Source organism: Coptis chinensis, chromosome 8 (genome assembly GCF_015680905.1).
Source record: "Coptis chinensis isolate HL-2020 chromosome 8, ASM1568090v1, whole genome shotgun sequence".
Lineage (NCBI taxonomy): Eukaryota > Viridiplantae > Streptophyta > Magnoliopsida > Ranunculales > Ranunculaceae > Coptis > Coptis chinensis.
This window is the reverse complement of record NC_141463.1, coordinates 4,609,925-4,623,062: the sequence shown is the minus strand read 5'-3', so window position 1 is coordinate 4,623,062 and position 13,138 is coordinate 4,609,925. Positions and strand designations below refer to the sequence as shown.

At 36.7% G+C, this 13,138-nt stretch overlaps 1 protein-coding gene, 1 long non-coding RNA gene and 1 pseudogene across 9 annotated transcripts; all 3 read right to left on the bottom strand.

The window, feature by feature from the left end:
• Nucleotides 1–389: 389 nt before the first annotated feature.
• Nucleotides 390–2,717, bottom strand: LOC147479460 (pentatricopeptide repeat-containing protein At4g13650-like). 6 transcript variants are annotated; one of them, XR_015206574.1, is made up of 5 exons: nt 2,256–2,717; nt 1,833–1,902; nt 1,566–1,653; nt 1,311–1,457; nt 390–848 (listed from the first exon to the last, which is right to left on the bottom strand). XR_015206574.1 is itself a non-coding variant. In XM_086581116.1 (4 exons), exons 1-4 carry the CDS (start codon nt 1,965–1,967, stop codon nt 793–795), a joined length of 426 nt encoding a protein of 141 aa, XP_086437242.1. In that variant the 5' UTR covers nt 1,968–2,717; the 3' UTR covers nt 390–792. The 6 variants fall into 6 exon arrangements, 1 of the variants encoding a protein (XP_086437242.1); XR_015206572.1 differs by having other exon boundaries at nt 1,566–1,673; nt 2,256–2,715; XR_015206573.1 differs by having other exon boundaries at nt 1,566–1,673; nt 2,439–2,715.
• A 3,209-nt stretch (nt 2,718–5,926) lies between these two features.
• On the bottom strand, nt 5,927–8,315 carry LOC147479459 (uncharacterized). 2 transcript variants are annotated; one of them, XR_015205716.1, is made up of 3 exons: nt 7,969–8,315; nt 6,591–7,534; nt 5,927–6,500 (listed from the first exon to the last, which is right to left on the bottom strand). It is a non-coding gene; the product is annotated as an uncharacterized LOC147479459 (long non-coding RNA). The 2 variants fall into 2 exon arrangements; XR_015205715.1 differs by lacking the exon at nt 7,969–8,315 and having other exon boundaries at nt 6,591–7,961.
• A 1,822-nt stretch (nt 8,316–10,137) lies between these two features.
• On the bottom strand, nt 10,138–12,693 carry LOC147479458 (magnesium-chelatase subunit ChlI, chloroplastic-like; annotated as a pseudogene). The gene is made up of 4 exons (XR_015205401.1): nt 12,688–12,693; nt 12,148–12,225; nt 10,444–11,507; nt 10,138–10,202 (listed from the first exon to the last, which is right to left on the bottom strand). The product of XR_015205401.1 is annotated as a magnesium-chelatase subunit ChlI, chloroplastic-like (transcript).
• Between the last annotated feature and the right edge of the window lie 445 nt (nt 12,694–13,138).

Here is a 13,138-nt window from a genome sequence, read left to right as displayed (position 1 = left end):
AAAGCACGTATAAACATGACGTACACTGGTTGACTTAATCAAGTAATGGTCACATTTGATAATCACCTAGTGCATAATGTCAGCTCTACATAGGAGAAGTGTTGATGTAATGTAGCCTCTGTAAAATGCATAACATCAAAAAGAAAGTAAATCGATAGCCAATATATATGTCCATGCATTCCCCAAAGAACTGATCATATCATCCACTCACTATACCCTTTCCATTATACAAAAAAATTGTACAAATCTATAGCGAATAAACCAAATTCACATAGCAAGAATATACTACACTTGAATTTATTTTATTTTTGCACACTATATTACCATCTCAAACCGCAAAATTCATCTAAAGAACTTCCGCCTTAAGCACATAGTGGGCTAAAAAAACGTGAACAAAATATTCTAAAGTTTCACATTGAATTTGGTAGTTATGGTGAACTGGCACTTACAATCACTCCAGTCAGCAGGCCAGCACCATTAGAATATAACCTTATGAAAACGAAAATCAAAACTGAAGAAATTCAACAATGGTGATCAACCATCAAAGAAAGTTTAGCAAAGTCTAAGATTTTAAACTTATACTCCTACCTGAACCTAAACCAAAGTATGTAGGAATTTAAATTTAAACACCTGATGTGCTATATGCTGCTGCCTTCCTCCACTTGGTAGTTGGTAGTCCATCCCAATCATCAGGCTGACCCAAATTCAGTATAGCTAGTGGATATTGCTGTAAGTTCACCCATCCAAATCATCGGGCTTTGTTACTTTTCTTTTTCTTTTTTTCCCCCTCCATTAACAGTAGAAAAAATCATAGGTAAATGTGCCTTTAAGCTTATCTCCACCAATGCCTGTACATGGTGTAGTGATAGCTTTCATGTATTAGATAAATTAAAGCGTTATTATCGAGAAGTAAGAACAGTCAAACTTTTATAAAATAAAAAAATTGAATTCTAGGATCACAGATTGTATCAAATGGGATAAACTTCAAAGAAGCACTGTAATACCAAAAAATTCATCCCACTGATAAGCAACTAAACTATAGTTCCTAATCTAAAACATTCACATAGTTAGCAGGCACTTTAGTATCAAAACTCCCCAAATAAAGTCTAATTTTCATTTTCCACACATAACTGCTCAAACCACAACAGTCTAAATTTAAGCTTCATCCTAAGTACTGAAAATAAAATAAGCTCTCCGATTGCAAAAGACTTAACCCCCACTTAAGGACTTGTCCATGCAGCTGCTCCCCATATTTGTACTTCATAGAAGCACTTAGTGCACTGGAAAGACATAAGGGGTAGGGATAGTACCTGACTTTTGCATTTCACAAAAGAGATTAAGAGGTTCTTTTTCATGTCTGTTTTGAGACAGACCAGAGATCATAGCTACCCAAGAAATGTTGTTGTGGAACGACAACTTCTCGAAAATTGACTGTGCCAAACTTATGCCTCCACTCTCTGAATACAAATCAATCAAAGGGTTACATACTATTGGATCAGTTTCAAAACCATAATGTATAATCATAGCGTGAATTTGATCAACATAGTGGAAACTCAAATTCTCACCACTACACACCCGAAGAACAGTAGCAAAAGTAGCATTGTTAGGACATATACCACCTTCTGCTAAAACCCTCGGAAATAAAGCCAACACCTGACAGTACAATTTCTTTGCTAGAAACACAGATAGTATACCATTCAAATGTTATATTGGATGAGGTGCTTGTTATCTAAGTTATTGAGACCTCGGCATTTTGCACATCATAGGTTTCTATAAAGATGACATAGATATACGTCAACTTAAGCAATCAAAGCAATTAAAGTTCAACTTACCACTTCCCCTCTGCCTTGGATAAGCTTGAAATTATAAACATCTACTGGCAATGCTAATGAAAAATGCCTCCTGGAAGAGTGCAATAAAGAAAATTCAGAAAGACACAAATGACATAAGAAACTTGCATAGTACATTACTAACTCGAGTTATCTTATACAAAAAAAAAATAATAATAATAATAATAAAAAAAAACTCTACAATGATGAAACCACTGATCCTCAAAATGTTACATAACTAGACAATACACGGTCGCCAACTAAATTCACTGCAATATCTTGCTGGATGATAATCCAGTTGGCATTAGGGTACTTGATTATTCAAAGCAACATAATAGATTGAACACCTTTGTATATTGCCAAAGAAATAACTTATGTAAATGGTTATGTTTACATGGATTAAGTACTATAAAAGGTTCTACTTACACAGGTATATATCAAAGTCAGAATATTTATCAAGCAACCTGCCATTGCAAAATAATCAAAGCAATAAGTCTTATAAATTTTCCAAAACTGAAAATTATTATATGGGGAAGACCATTCAGTCAGTTGACTCGATTCCAAGTGCATCTTATACTAAGCACAGGTTCACGTTTGGTTATAGCTCACCTTTGCTAAGGTTGCAAGCAGAAGAACAGATATGTGATGAAATCACAGAGTTGATCAGTTGAACTTGGTATGCATGTTAATCCTTGTGTCGAAGTCACAAATTTATCCCCACTATTTTGGAACTTGCACCTCCAATTAACCAAAATGATGTTTTATTCTTCATTTAGAATTAAGTACTCATTGTGAAAGCATACATGCATATCTATTAGATTTAGGTAGAAAAATAGAAGAAAACTGTACACCAAAGGTGTGGATTCTTGTTCAGGTAAAAAGATATAGTGCAAACTGCAAAGTACAAACTAAATTCTAAAACAAAAATCAAGTCGGTCTCCTGATATTTCTCCTTGGTTCACTATCGGAAGTCTTAAGCTATCTCAATTTCTTTAGCTGCGAATATTGATTGTAAAATGGACATGAGGTCTGCTGAAACACTATGTGCTTCTGCAATTATAACATTTATATTCAAACAATCAGAGATTTACATAATTAATAAATAAAAACCAAAAAATGACTTTGATGTACAACTGATATACAGTAAAAGTAGGATGAACAATAAAGCATGACAAAAGAAAGACATAAAAACATGGAAGATGTTACATGAATAAACCTAAAGATATATATCTTCAACTATTTTCAGCTGTTCTGATACAATCAATGAGTATCATCCCTGACGGACTAAAGAGAGGAATATGCAATGGACGACAGAGGAACTTTTTGGTAAGGAACTTAATGAAAGAATTTAAAAGAAAAAACTACAAAATTCTCGAAATATATGAACAATAAGAAAAAGGAAAACAAAGACAAACAGAAAAAAAAACGCATCTGATATCTCACAAAATTGGAGACCCCAGGTACCCCGGCTGTCAAAGGATGGACCCTTCACTATGGCACAATGTTGATCGATCAGAAGTACTCCCGCCAAAAAGACATTTGATCAAATGGCTGAGAGAACTTGGCTTGAATCTCAAGCTGGAAATATTTGACAACCGACAATTATCTCTATAAATAAACAGCCCACCCATTCATCAGAAAATAAAAAAAAATTTACGTAGTGAAGATGTTTCCGATAATTCCGGTGGGATTTTATTTTGTTCCAACTGAGGTTGAGATGATATATTACCTACGTAATTCCTATGCCTATGGAGGAGGTTTAGATGGGATAATGAAGAATATTATTGTTACAAAAGACTTATATGGGAGCGAGGAACCTGCCGAGATATTCAACGGAAGTTCGGCAACAGAGATGTACTTCTTGACTGTCATCAAGAAGAAATATGGAGGAACGAATGTGGATAGAACAGTCAGCGATAAAGGAAGGTGGAAGATGCAGGGTCGTGGCAAGATTAAAGGGGGAGTCAGAGACGCGGCGATCTACGACCCTCAAGATAAGTCTCTAATTATTGGGTATATGAAAACTCTGAATTTTTATGGTAATGATGAATCAAAGAAAGAAGTAAGTTGGATAATGCATGAGTACACTTTGAGTGTTAATCCTCCTGGTCAACAAGTATGGGCTCTTTGTAAGATCATCAAAAAGTCCAATAACAGCGCATGTTCAAGTTCAGATATCTTAGAGAAGAATACTAGAAAGAGGGTTCGGGAGGATAACGACCCCCTTCCCTACACGCCCAACCCTAAACCTGCCCGAACTTCTTACCAAGGTTCTCCTATTCGGCTTCAGTTTACTGATTATACTGATGACTCAAGTTCAAGGTTGCATCCTTTAATATGCACACCACATGATGATGGTAAAGTAGAATCTGGTGGTGCTGTGAGCGTGCCTACTGATGTTGAAATGTTTTCCAGTCCAGACACTCTCATTAATCTAGATGAGTTATTAGCTTCTCTGGAAGATGAGCCCAAATCTCCATCTGATCTTCTTGCTCAAGCATCGAGTACTCAACTGTGTGCTAATAATAACAATGACGACAAGTTTGGCTTAGAGGAGTTTTCAAATAAACTAGAATCAGAACTGCTAGAAGAAGAGGAGGATAATGATGCCGGTGAGGCTGATTTAAAATAGCAACTGTGTGCTAATAATAACATCATATCTATTGAAGTGTTGAACAGAGGAAGCAGGAAGAAGCTACTGATGGGCATGTGAAGAAGCTTGTGCCAGTCATTTATAGAGAAGAGAGACAGAAGAAGAAAGAATGAACAGAGGAAGTAAGAAGAAGAAAGACAAGAGAATATGTGCTAATTGCATCTCCAAAGGCAATCCATGTATCAAAACTTGAACTTAATGAAATGATTCTCGCTCCCTGTGGAAGTAGGCACAATGCCGAACCACGTAAATCTTGTGTTGTCTTGATTTTTGTTTTTCCTTCTTTTTCAATTTTCTTGTTAGCATAGGAGCTTCTCTAGCTACACATACTCATAGTCAACGATATGCAGGAAACATTTGCTCAAGAATCTGGTCTTTCCTTAGTTAAATGAAGAGAGGCCTTCTTGTCTGCCTAGCTCTTTTCCATTCCACTCTAATGTATAGAAGAGTATAGGAACACAGGACCTGTCTGCCCTGCTTTTATTGATTATTTATTTTTTCATTTTTTTCGATTTGTTTCTTTGATTTCCTGTGGTTACATCCTCTTTAGTCTTTGTTTTGCTAGGTTTAGCTCACTATCAAAATGTGAATTTAACTGTCTCCGATTATTGGCTTAGTCTGGTTTCAGGAGTGCTTTCTCTAAAAGCTAATGTTCCATGCATGTGTAATGTCTTCTTATTCATGACCTTGGTCCTTGGAATTGGCGTAGTAATCATCATAACAATAACAAGAAGCCGAGAAACAACATAAAACACAAAAAACCAGCCCTTATATCTTCTCATTGTGCACCACAAAAGTGTTTGTCATTACAATGTGTCAGTTTAGTGTATCAACATCTCTCCCCTTACTTAAGCAGATATTCATGATTATGCCTCCTAAACTTGTGCGTTGATCTCAAACTTGCTACTGAGAATTACTTGTTCCTTCCATGTATTTTGTGTTGTGCCAGCAACATAGCGTGTTTATCGTTGTGGGCTTGTGGCTGTAATGGTAAGGTTTCACATGTTTCCTCATGTAGCAGTAGCAGTAGCAGTACGTATATCAACTTCGTAGGGTAACTTTGCATTGTAAAACTGAAAGTGATGATTGAGGGGATCCCACTATCAAATCATATACTCAACTAAGATATTTCTGTGTTATTTATTGTGGAGAAGATTCATAATAGAAGTGCTAATAGGTCGAATCACTAACTCAGTTCATAGACAAACAGTGACTTGGTTAAGCCCCATATTTTCTTTCCATACCTTAGAGAAACAGCATATTAGAGTTGATACGTTTTCATATCACGATCTGAATTAGTTATTAGGAAGGTATAGTACGAATGTGTTTGATTATGGTTGGTGCCTTGGTGGATCTTTCTGTCTTTGAAAACATCAGATGTCTTTCTTGCTTACAAAGTTTTTGACTGCAGCCTCTGGGAATAGAATTATAGAAGTAGAGGAGGAGCTTATAAGCCAAAGATAAGATTGCACTACCATTAGCCCATTAGGAAACAATGATACATTTACAACAAAATTTTCTTGCTAAGAGAGCTGAAATCAAAAGCCACACACAAAACGGCCAGAATTCAAGAATAATAATACACAAATCTTTGCACCCGCAGATACCGAAGTCCCCAGAAGGAAACTTCCAAATGCAAGCTTCAAACACACGTAGAAGTCCCTCCATGATGGCTCAAGTACTATCCGCCTCGTTCACCATTTACCAACTTCCAAATACAAGCTTTGAACACCCGTAGAAGTCCCTCCATGATGGCTCAAGTACTTTTCGCCTCGCCCACTGTTTACCAAGCACGCAAGCTAGCTACTAGACACTCTAGATCCAAGACCCAGTCAAGCCATTTTTCAAGCACATTATCATTCATCAATTTATTGGCAGAAGCTTTCTTACATATGGCTGGCCAATCCACATCAGCGCACTTTGCATCTAATGGAATGCAACATTGCAACTATTACATACTAATCACTAGTGCAGGTCTGGAAGGGTAGGAAGCGGATCTGACAACATTCAGTACTCCTCTGTTTGATAAGATGAAGGGTCCATTAGTTGTATTGATTTGACCAATGAAACTAGAAATATCATGAAGCACATACAATATAAAGTTTTACCTCAAAGAAGGAATTGAAGTTGAGGCGCAAGAGAAACCTTCTCAAGAAGGGGGCTTGTTGACTACCAACAAGCCTGCTACATCGCAGTATAGTGTACAAAGAATTTGATTTCTTATTAAATTCCTGTGGGGGAGAAAACATTAGGAAACCATAACAGAAGAAACAAAAATAGAAAAAACCACCAAAAACAAAAAAGGATGGAGTAAACACAGTCGCATACAAGATATACTTCCAACTTCCTCTACCTCATTCTGTCAAAACTAATCTTATGAGAGGCTGACTGAACTCTACCACCACAAGAGCAGTCAGCCAACACATTCTTTCTTTTCTGTTTAGATCCATCGAAGTGAAGGTGAAAATAGATCCCAAGATTTTTCCGCAACCCTCCAGGCTTGACATCAGGCCTTTAAAGTTTAGTAACATTTTACCTATATGGAGTTGATGTAACATTTATTGCATTGCTACCTGACATTATAAGGAGCAATTGTTTAACAGCCAACTACAGGTTTACCATTCCATGTTCTCTTTTGAAAATCCCAGGAACTTAAGAAGTCAAATTGCAATAATCAGAAAGCAGACATCAAGATCTTTAGTTGGGTATATAGTAGAAATTAGATACTATGTACCTAATGAAACGTATTTGTTGCTAGTTGCTACCAACATCAAAGCATGAAAGAAATTTACTTACTCAACAATCAATATCTTTGTGTTCTAATTTTCAAAAACATTTATATACATTTTCTTATGTACATTTCTTTTCTCAGAAATACATTAATTTACTACAAGTTGCTACTACTTTAACTACACTAGCAAGATGCACGTTTCAAACAAAACTTACCAAATAGTGTAAACATATATAATTTGGGTGAGCACACTTACAATTAACATTATGCCTGAACAGACACACTAGCAGCCGTTTAAATTGCTTGATTCCCAACTTCAACCTATGAGTAAAGTTCTTGGATCAATCCTTGGCGATGGTGTTGCGCCGAGACCAAACTTTTGTTTTTGGGTATCTCTGGCCAGTCCATGGAAGCAACCCGCCTTTCATCTTACCCGCTAAATCAAAATCTATGTGTTGGGCAGTATTTAGGCTCTAGTCATGCCCCACGGGACATTGTCCCACATCAGAAGTATAAACTTTAAAGTCTTGCATAATAGCATATGTGTTCCTAGGTCGGCTCCACTCATTGCCAATTGATTTTGAGTTAGATGTTCCAAAGTTTAATACACTTACATAATACTCAATAAAAAAAATGAGAACACCTAAAAGCTCTAAATATTCACTGTATTATCTTATCAGAGGAGGATTTATCTAATCCACTTAAGATCACTCTTTTAAGAACATATAAGAGCATTGTATTAAGAAGTTAATTACCCATTCAACCAAGCTTCTATGATTTTGAAGACTCAGATTGCAAAGCTTCTTTCCCACTTACTAACTCCAGTAGGAATACTCCAAAGCTGTATACATCACTTCTATCTGAAAATCTCTCAAATTCTTTCACCCTATAATCAGTAAAAGGAGATAGATAAACAGAAGCTATAAAGAAAAAATGGTTTTGGTACGTGATCACTTATTCACTTATAGTAAAAACATAAGACCGTAATAATGTTGCAATACTCGGAAACCAACTTCATGGAGTTGAACTGAGTATTGGTTTAAACTTTAATACCTAATGTACCGTACTCACAACGCCCAACTAAGAACAAAATGTCTCAAGGCAAGCGATACTCACCGAGCATTTATCCAAGCCCAAGGTACAGTTAACTTAATTTAAACAACACACAATGTTTTTATTATTTGAAAATACAAATGATATAGTAGAGGCAAATAGGAAATAATTAATTTTATTTTCCAAAATGACGGTCCTACTCTGTTTATCGATTGTAAGGAAGTACTTACCATCGTCTACTTTGCTTCTTGATCTTTTCCTTCTAAAATAAAAGATAGTGATAGCACATATAATGCTCAAAAGCCCAATGGAAACCGTGGATACCAACAATCATGTCAGTCCTATTATTTGAAGTTTTCGAACCCGTGAGGTGGACAGTTGCAGAAAGTTGGTTTGAAATCTGTTAGTAGCTCAATAGTCAGAGTAGTGGCACAAGTAATTGACACCATTAGCATTTACAGTCTGTTCACTATTTACCAGGTGTAACACTGATAGCCGAAATAGATGGTCTGTAATAACCTCGTACAGGTATGGTGTAGGTACCCTTTCCAGCCCAGAAGAGATGAATCTCAAGGAAGTTCTCAGATACCCGAACTTGGTATAATCTTTGAACAGCTCGGTTTACGAAACCACCAACCTCCCTTCTTATGTCAAAGTCCTTGACACGCAGCCCCCCCCCTGGCACATAAATAAGTATGTTTCAGAAACATTAGAGATTACTCGTTCACTTAGATATGTTATAATTAAAAGGAAGTGGGTTGGAATAGCATCTATAAACTCCAATGAATCAGCAATATCTAAATCTTTTCACCATTTCTATCGATAGCAATGTTTTATTATGATTGATTCAGTAACTTTAATTGCTAAACATTTTGAAACCAAGAATATCATAGACATTTAAATTAGGAATATCGATGAGTTGCTGATTTTCTAGATAAAGGCTGATCTCAAAGTCCACACACGTAACATTATATGGCCAAGGTGCATACATTTGGTATTCTCAGGCCCACTCTTTTTCTAGAGATACATACATATTTCTTAAAGAACATTGTCAAAATTGTAAGGCCTTCTTAATCATCTCCTCTTCTAGAACGATTAAAAAAACTTGTAAGGCCTGAAGAAAATGCTATTTAAAAAAAATAAAAATAAAAATGCCTACCTTTAGATATATATCAAAAACACGCCTTCCCAGACTCTGCCAAGTTCTTGAACTTGCAGGAGGAAAACCAGTCTCCGCAAACTGCAGGTTTACATTGTAAATTCCATTCTCAAGACCTAGGCCAACTTGACCAGTACAGCTAACATGTTCTTATCTCTTCTGCAAAACAGAAAATAATAATCTTTTAGTACAAATTATGCTCTCCAGGAAGACCAAGCATCAACAGGAAAATAACTGATATCCTGACAAACCTTCTACAATGTTTATGATTATCCCAATGAAGGAATTTTATACGGCTAGCTTCTGGTAAATCATTATTAATAAATTTGATCGCATTAGCAAACTCTGCACGTAGGATAGATTCTTGAGGCTTCTTCTCCCGTGACTGTTATAAGCCAACAATGATGACAAACAAAAATAAAGTTGGAAATCCTAAGCAGAGATAGTAAACTGTTGAAATAAGATGCCCAAGTATATGTAACTATTCCATACAATATGCATTCAAAAATTACATTTCCTCAAATTTACAGAGCTACCTACCTTGATCAAATTCAAAATGATTATTGGGCTTCCATATCTCTCAAAGAGATTCTCGAAATGAATTATGGTCGCTTCATAATTTTGGTTCTTCTTTGACACTGGAATGAGATACATATATATGTTAAATTAACAACATGGAACTAACTAATGGCGCGCTATAAAGTTAAGATTATGAAGCCCAATAATCATTTATTAAAATTTAACAACTCCCAGATAATGAGTGGGTTAGTATTGAACCTGAATAGAGAAAAGAAAAAGATAATTGATTTAGTATAGTCGAAACTAATTGAGGAATCAGAAATTGAAAAAAATTCTGGTAATCAAACGATTTGTTGAAGGTGAGAAGGTGGGCATAAAACCCCAGCGAGAATTTGGAGAGCAATGAGATTTGAGAGAGAGAGGGGAGACAGAGAGATTGGGAAGAGGAAGGGGGAAAAACCAGTCAAACAAAAGTTACAAGAAAAGGCCGCAATGTTACCTCACTCAGCTGAACACTTCATAGAACTTTTCTATAACAAGTAAACCAGAGTCAATCGATTCCAGTGGGTCCTTCCTAAGACGGTATCTTAGGCAGTTGGGAATAACAGTAGTTATATCCTCTGCACTTACTGTATCTCTTCCCTTCAGTGCAGCTAATGCCTTTGCTGCTCTGTTTGTGACGATATCACCTCTCAATCCATCAACATTGAGCTCAGCATACACTTTGGAGATCTTTACTCGGAGTTCATGATCAATCTGAACAGAGGAAAGAGCACTCCTAGCTGAGTCAATCTGATCCTGGAGCTTCTGTTGCTCCTCCTCATATGCTGTGCGGAACTCCTTTGGGTTCTGGTCAAACCTTGCCCTTTCCTCCACAATCTTCACCCTGAGCTCTGCATCCCTTACAGTCCCCACTTGTGCATGCATTCCAAACCGATCAAGAAGCTGAGGCCTCAGTTCACCCTCTTCAGGATTACCTGAACCAATCAAAATAAATCGTGCAGGATGTGAAATTGAGATACCCTCTCGCTCAACTGTATTCCACCCAGAAGCAGCAGAGTCTAGAAGTGCATCAACCAAGTGATCGTCCAATAGATTTACTTCATCCACGTAAAAGAATCCCTCTATTAGCTTTGGCAAGTAGACCTGGCTCAAATGCTTTCACACCCTCAGTCAGAGCCTTCTCAATGTCAATGGTTCCACAAACTCTATCCTCAGTGGCACCAAGAGGGAGATCAACCATAGTGATTTTGGTCGTCGCTACAGGAAGTTCCTCTCCTCTTAGGATGCTCTCTCTAACTTCCATCCCCATAGATTCAGGATCTTCAGGATCAGAGTTGAAGGGATCCCCATAAACAACCTTAATTTCAGGAAGTAAGTCCACTAAGGACCGCACTGTGGTTGATTTTCCAGTCCCTCGATCACCCATGATCATGGCTCCTCCAATTTTTGGATCAATCACATTAAGTAGTAGACACAGTTTCATTTCATCCTGCCCGACTATTGCAGCAAATTAAAAGGATACACTGGCCGCTGATTTCCCTTAGCGGCAACCCTCTGAGCCTGAAAACAACACAGTGCACAAGTTCACAGTAAGTAGTTATCACAGACATTTGGTCAAGTTAAACCTGGAACTTCTGTTCTAAAAAACGGGTGGTAAGAATTAAGTCAAGTTGATTAACAAAAACCTAAAGGCCACCTGTGCATTTCGTCAATTAGATTCTTAAAGAAAATTGTGATCAGTTTATGCAATTACAAACAACTTGTTCTCAACCAAAACAAAAATTCAAAATTCAAAATCACCAACCAACAACTAAAAGGCACCCAGAAAATCTACATGAAATCTATACAATAAAAACATAAAACCTAGTCCACATCGCAATACCATAATAAAATGATCTAGTAAAAAACAACACTGTAAAATATGTATATAGAAATGAATGGTTGTTCATACTTAAACTCAAAAAAATCAACCAAACACTAATGTGCAATGACGGACTCCCAGATAAGATTCTAGTAGTAAGTTAACTATACTTCAATTCTAAAATGAGCACTAACAAAAAAAACAATAATCTAAATAAATCGAACCTTTTCAGTGGGAGTTGCTTCAGTAGGTACATTATCAACATGGAAATGAGACCTCCCCTTCGAATTCCAATCCCTCCATAAAACAATGGGGTTGTTAATAAATTAATATATGTACCTGTAGTTGAAGGGAGTAAAGAAGCTTTGGAGTTTGAAGAAGAAGTAGAAGGGAGTCTAGAAGTCTGTATAGTCGAAACTAATTGAGGAATCAGAAATTGAAAAAAATTCTGGTAATAGCTAATTAAAGTCGGTATTGATGGCTAATTAAACTTGGCCATTAATGGTGGCGTACAATTCAAATGACGGCGTGGTTTTGATTTTTTTTTATTCACCAGCACATGAAATCACCAATTACTCCAAATTAAACTAAATTATCTTTGTAAATGGTATTTGGGTGTTTTGATTTCATTATTTATTCAGGGGCACCCGGATGAATTTAAGAGGCCACGATCATTATAGGATATGCTACTAGTAGAGGTATGTGCATATTTATTCTCCCTGCTGCACACAATAGCAAGGCAGTATCTTATGTATACCCCACCTTACATAGAGAAACCACACATAATTAAAAATATTTTGGTCGTAACTCAATTATATGTTCCAGTTCTGTTGTATTAACACTATCACATTCTATGTTCCAACAAAACTGCAGGCAAACCTTCATTATGTTGTCCAAAATCCTCGAGACAGATCCAATGTCCAAGAAAGATTATGAGATCAGAGCGGACAAGTGCCTTGTAGGGTTTTTACCAATGTATCGTGCATGATTCCTACGATATGTACAATTATGCTATATCACATGCATAAAGTAGCGCAGCGGAAACAGAATATCGTACCTTGGTCACAGCTTTCAATTCGAAGTTCCAAGCTTTGATCTACCGGAGAAGGTGATGTTCTTGGCACACTCAAGATCTTCTTCTTCTTCTCAACTTAGCTAGAGTCAAGTTCCAACCACGAACGGGAAGCAACTTTTGTTCACGAACCAAGAACCAAAAACTGACAATGGCTAGCAATGGAGGTTACCGCCTATGGAATCTCCACGAAAAAAAAAACTAGCTTCTTCTTTAAAAAACGTTGGAGGCCACCATTAAATGGAGAGATAGATATGC

What these genes read in the sequence shown, in the direction of transcription:
- LOC147479460 (XM_086581116.1), bottom strand. Translation starts at nt 1,967, where the DNA reads ATGTACTATGCAAGTTTCTTATGTCATTTGTGTCTTTCTGAATTTTCT. An exon ending in TCCAAGGCAGAGGGGAAGTG is followed by an intron (nt 1,654 to 1,832) that starts GTAAGTTGAACT and finishes TTGTACTGTCAG; the next exon opens with GTGTTGGCTTTATTTCCGAG. An exon ending in TTGTGAAATGCAAAAGTCAG is followed by an intron (nt 849 to 1,310) that starts GTACTATCCCTA and finishes CACCATGTACAG; the next exon opens with GCATTGGTGGAGATAAGCTT.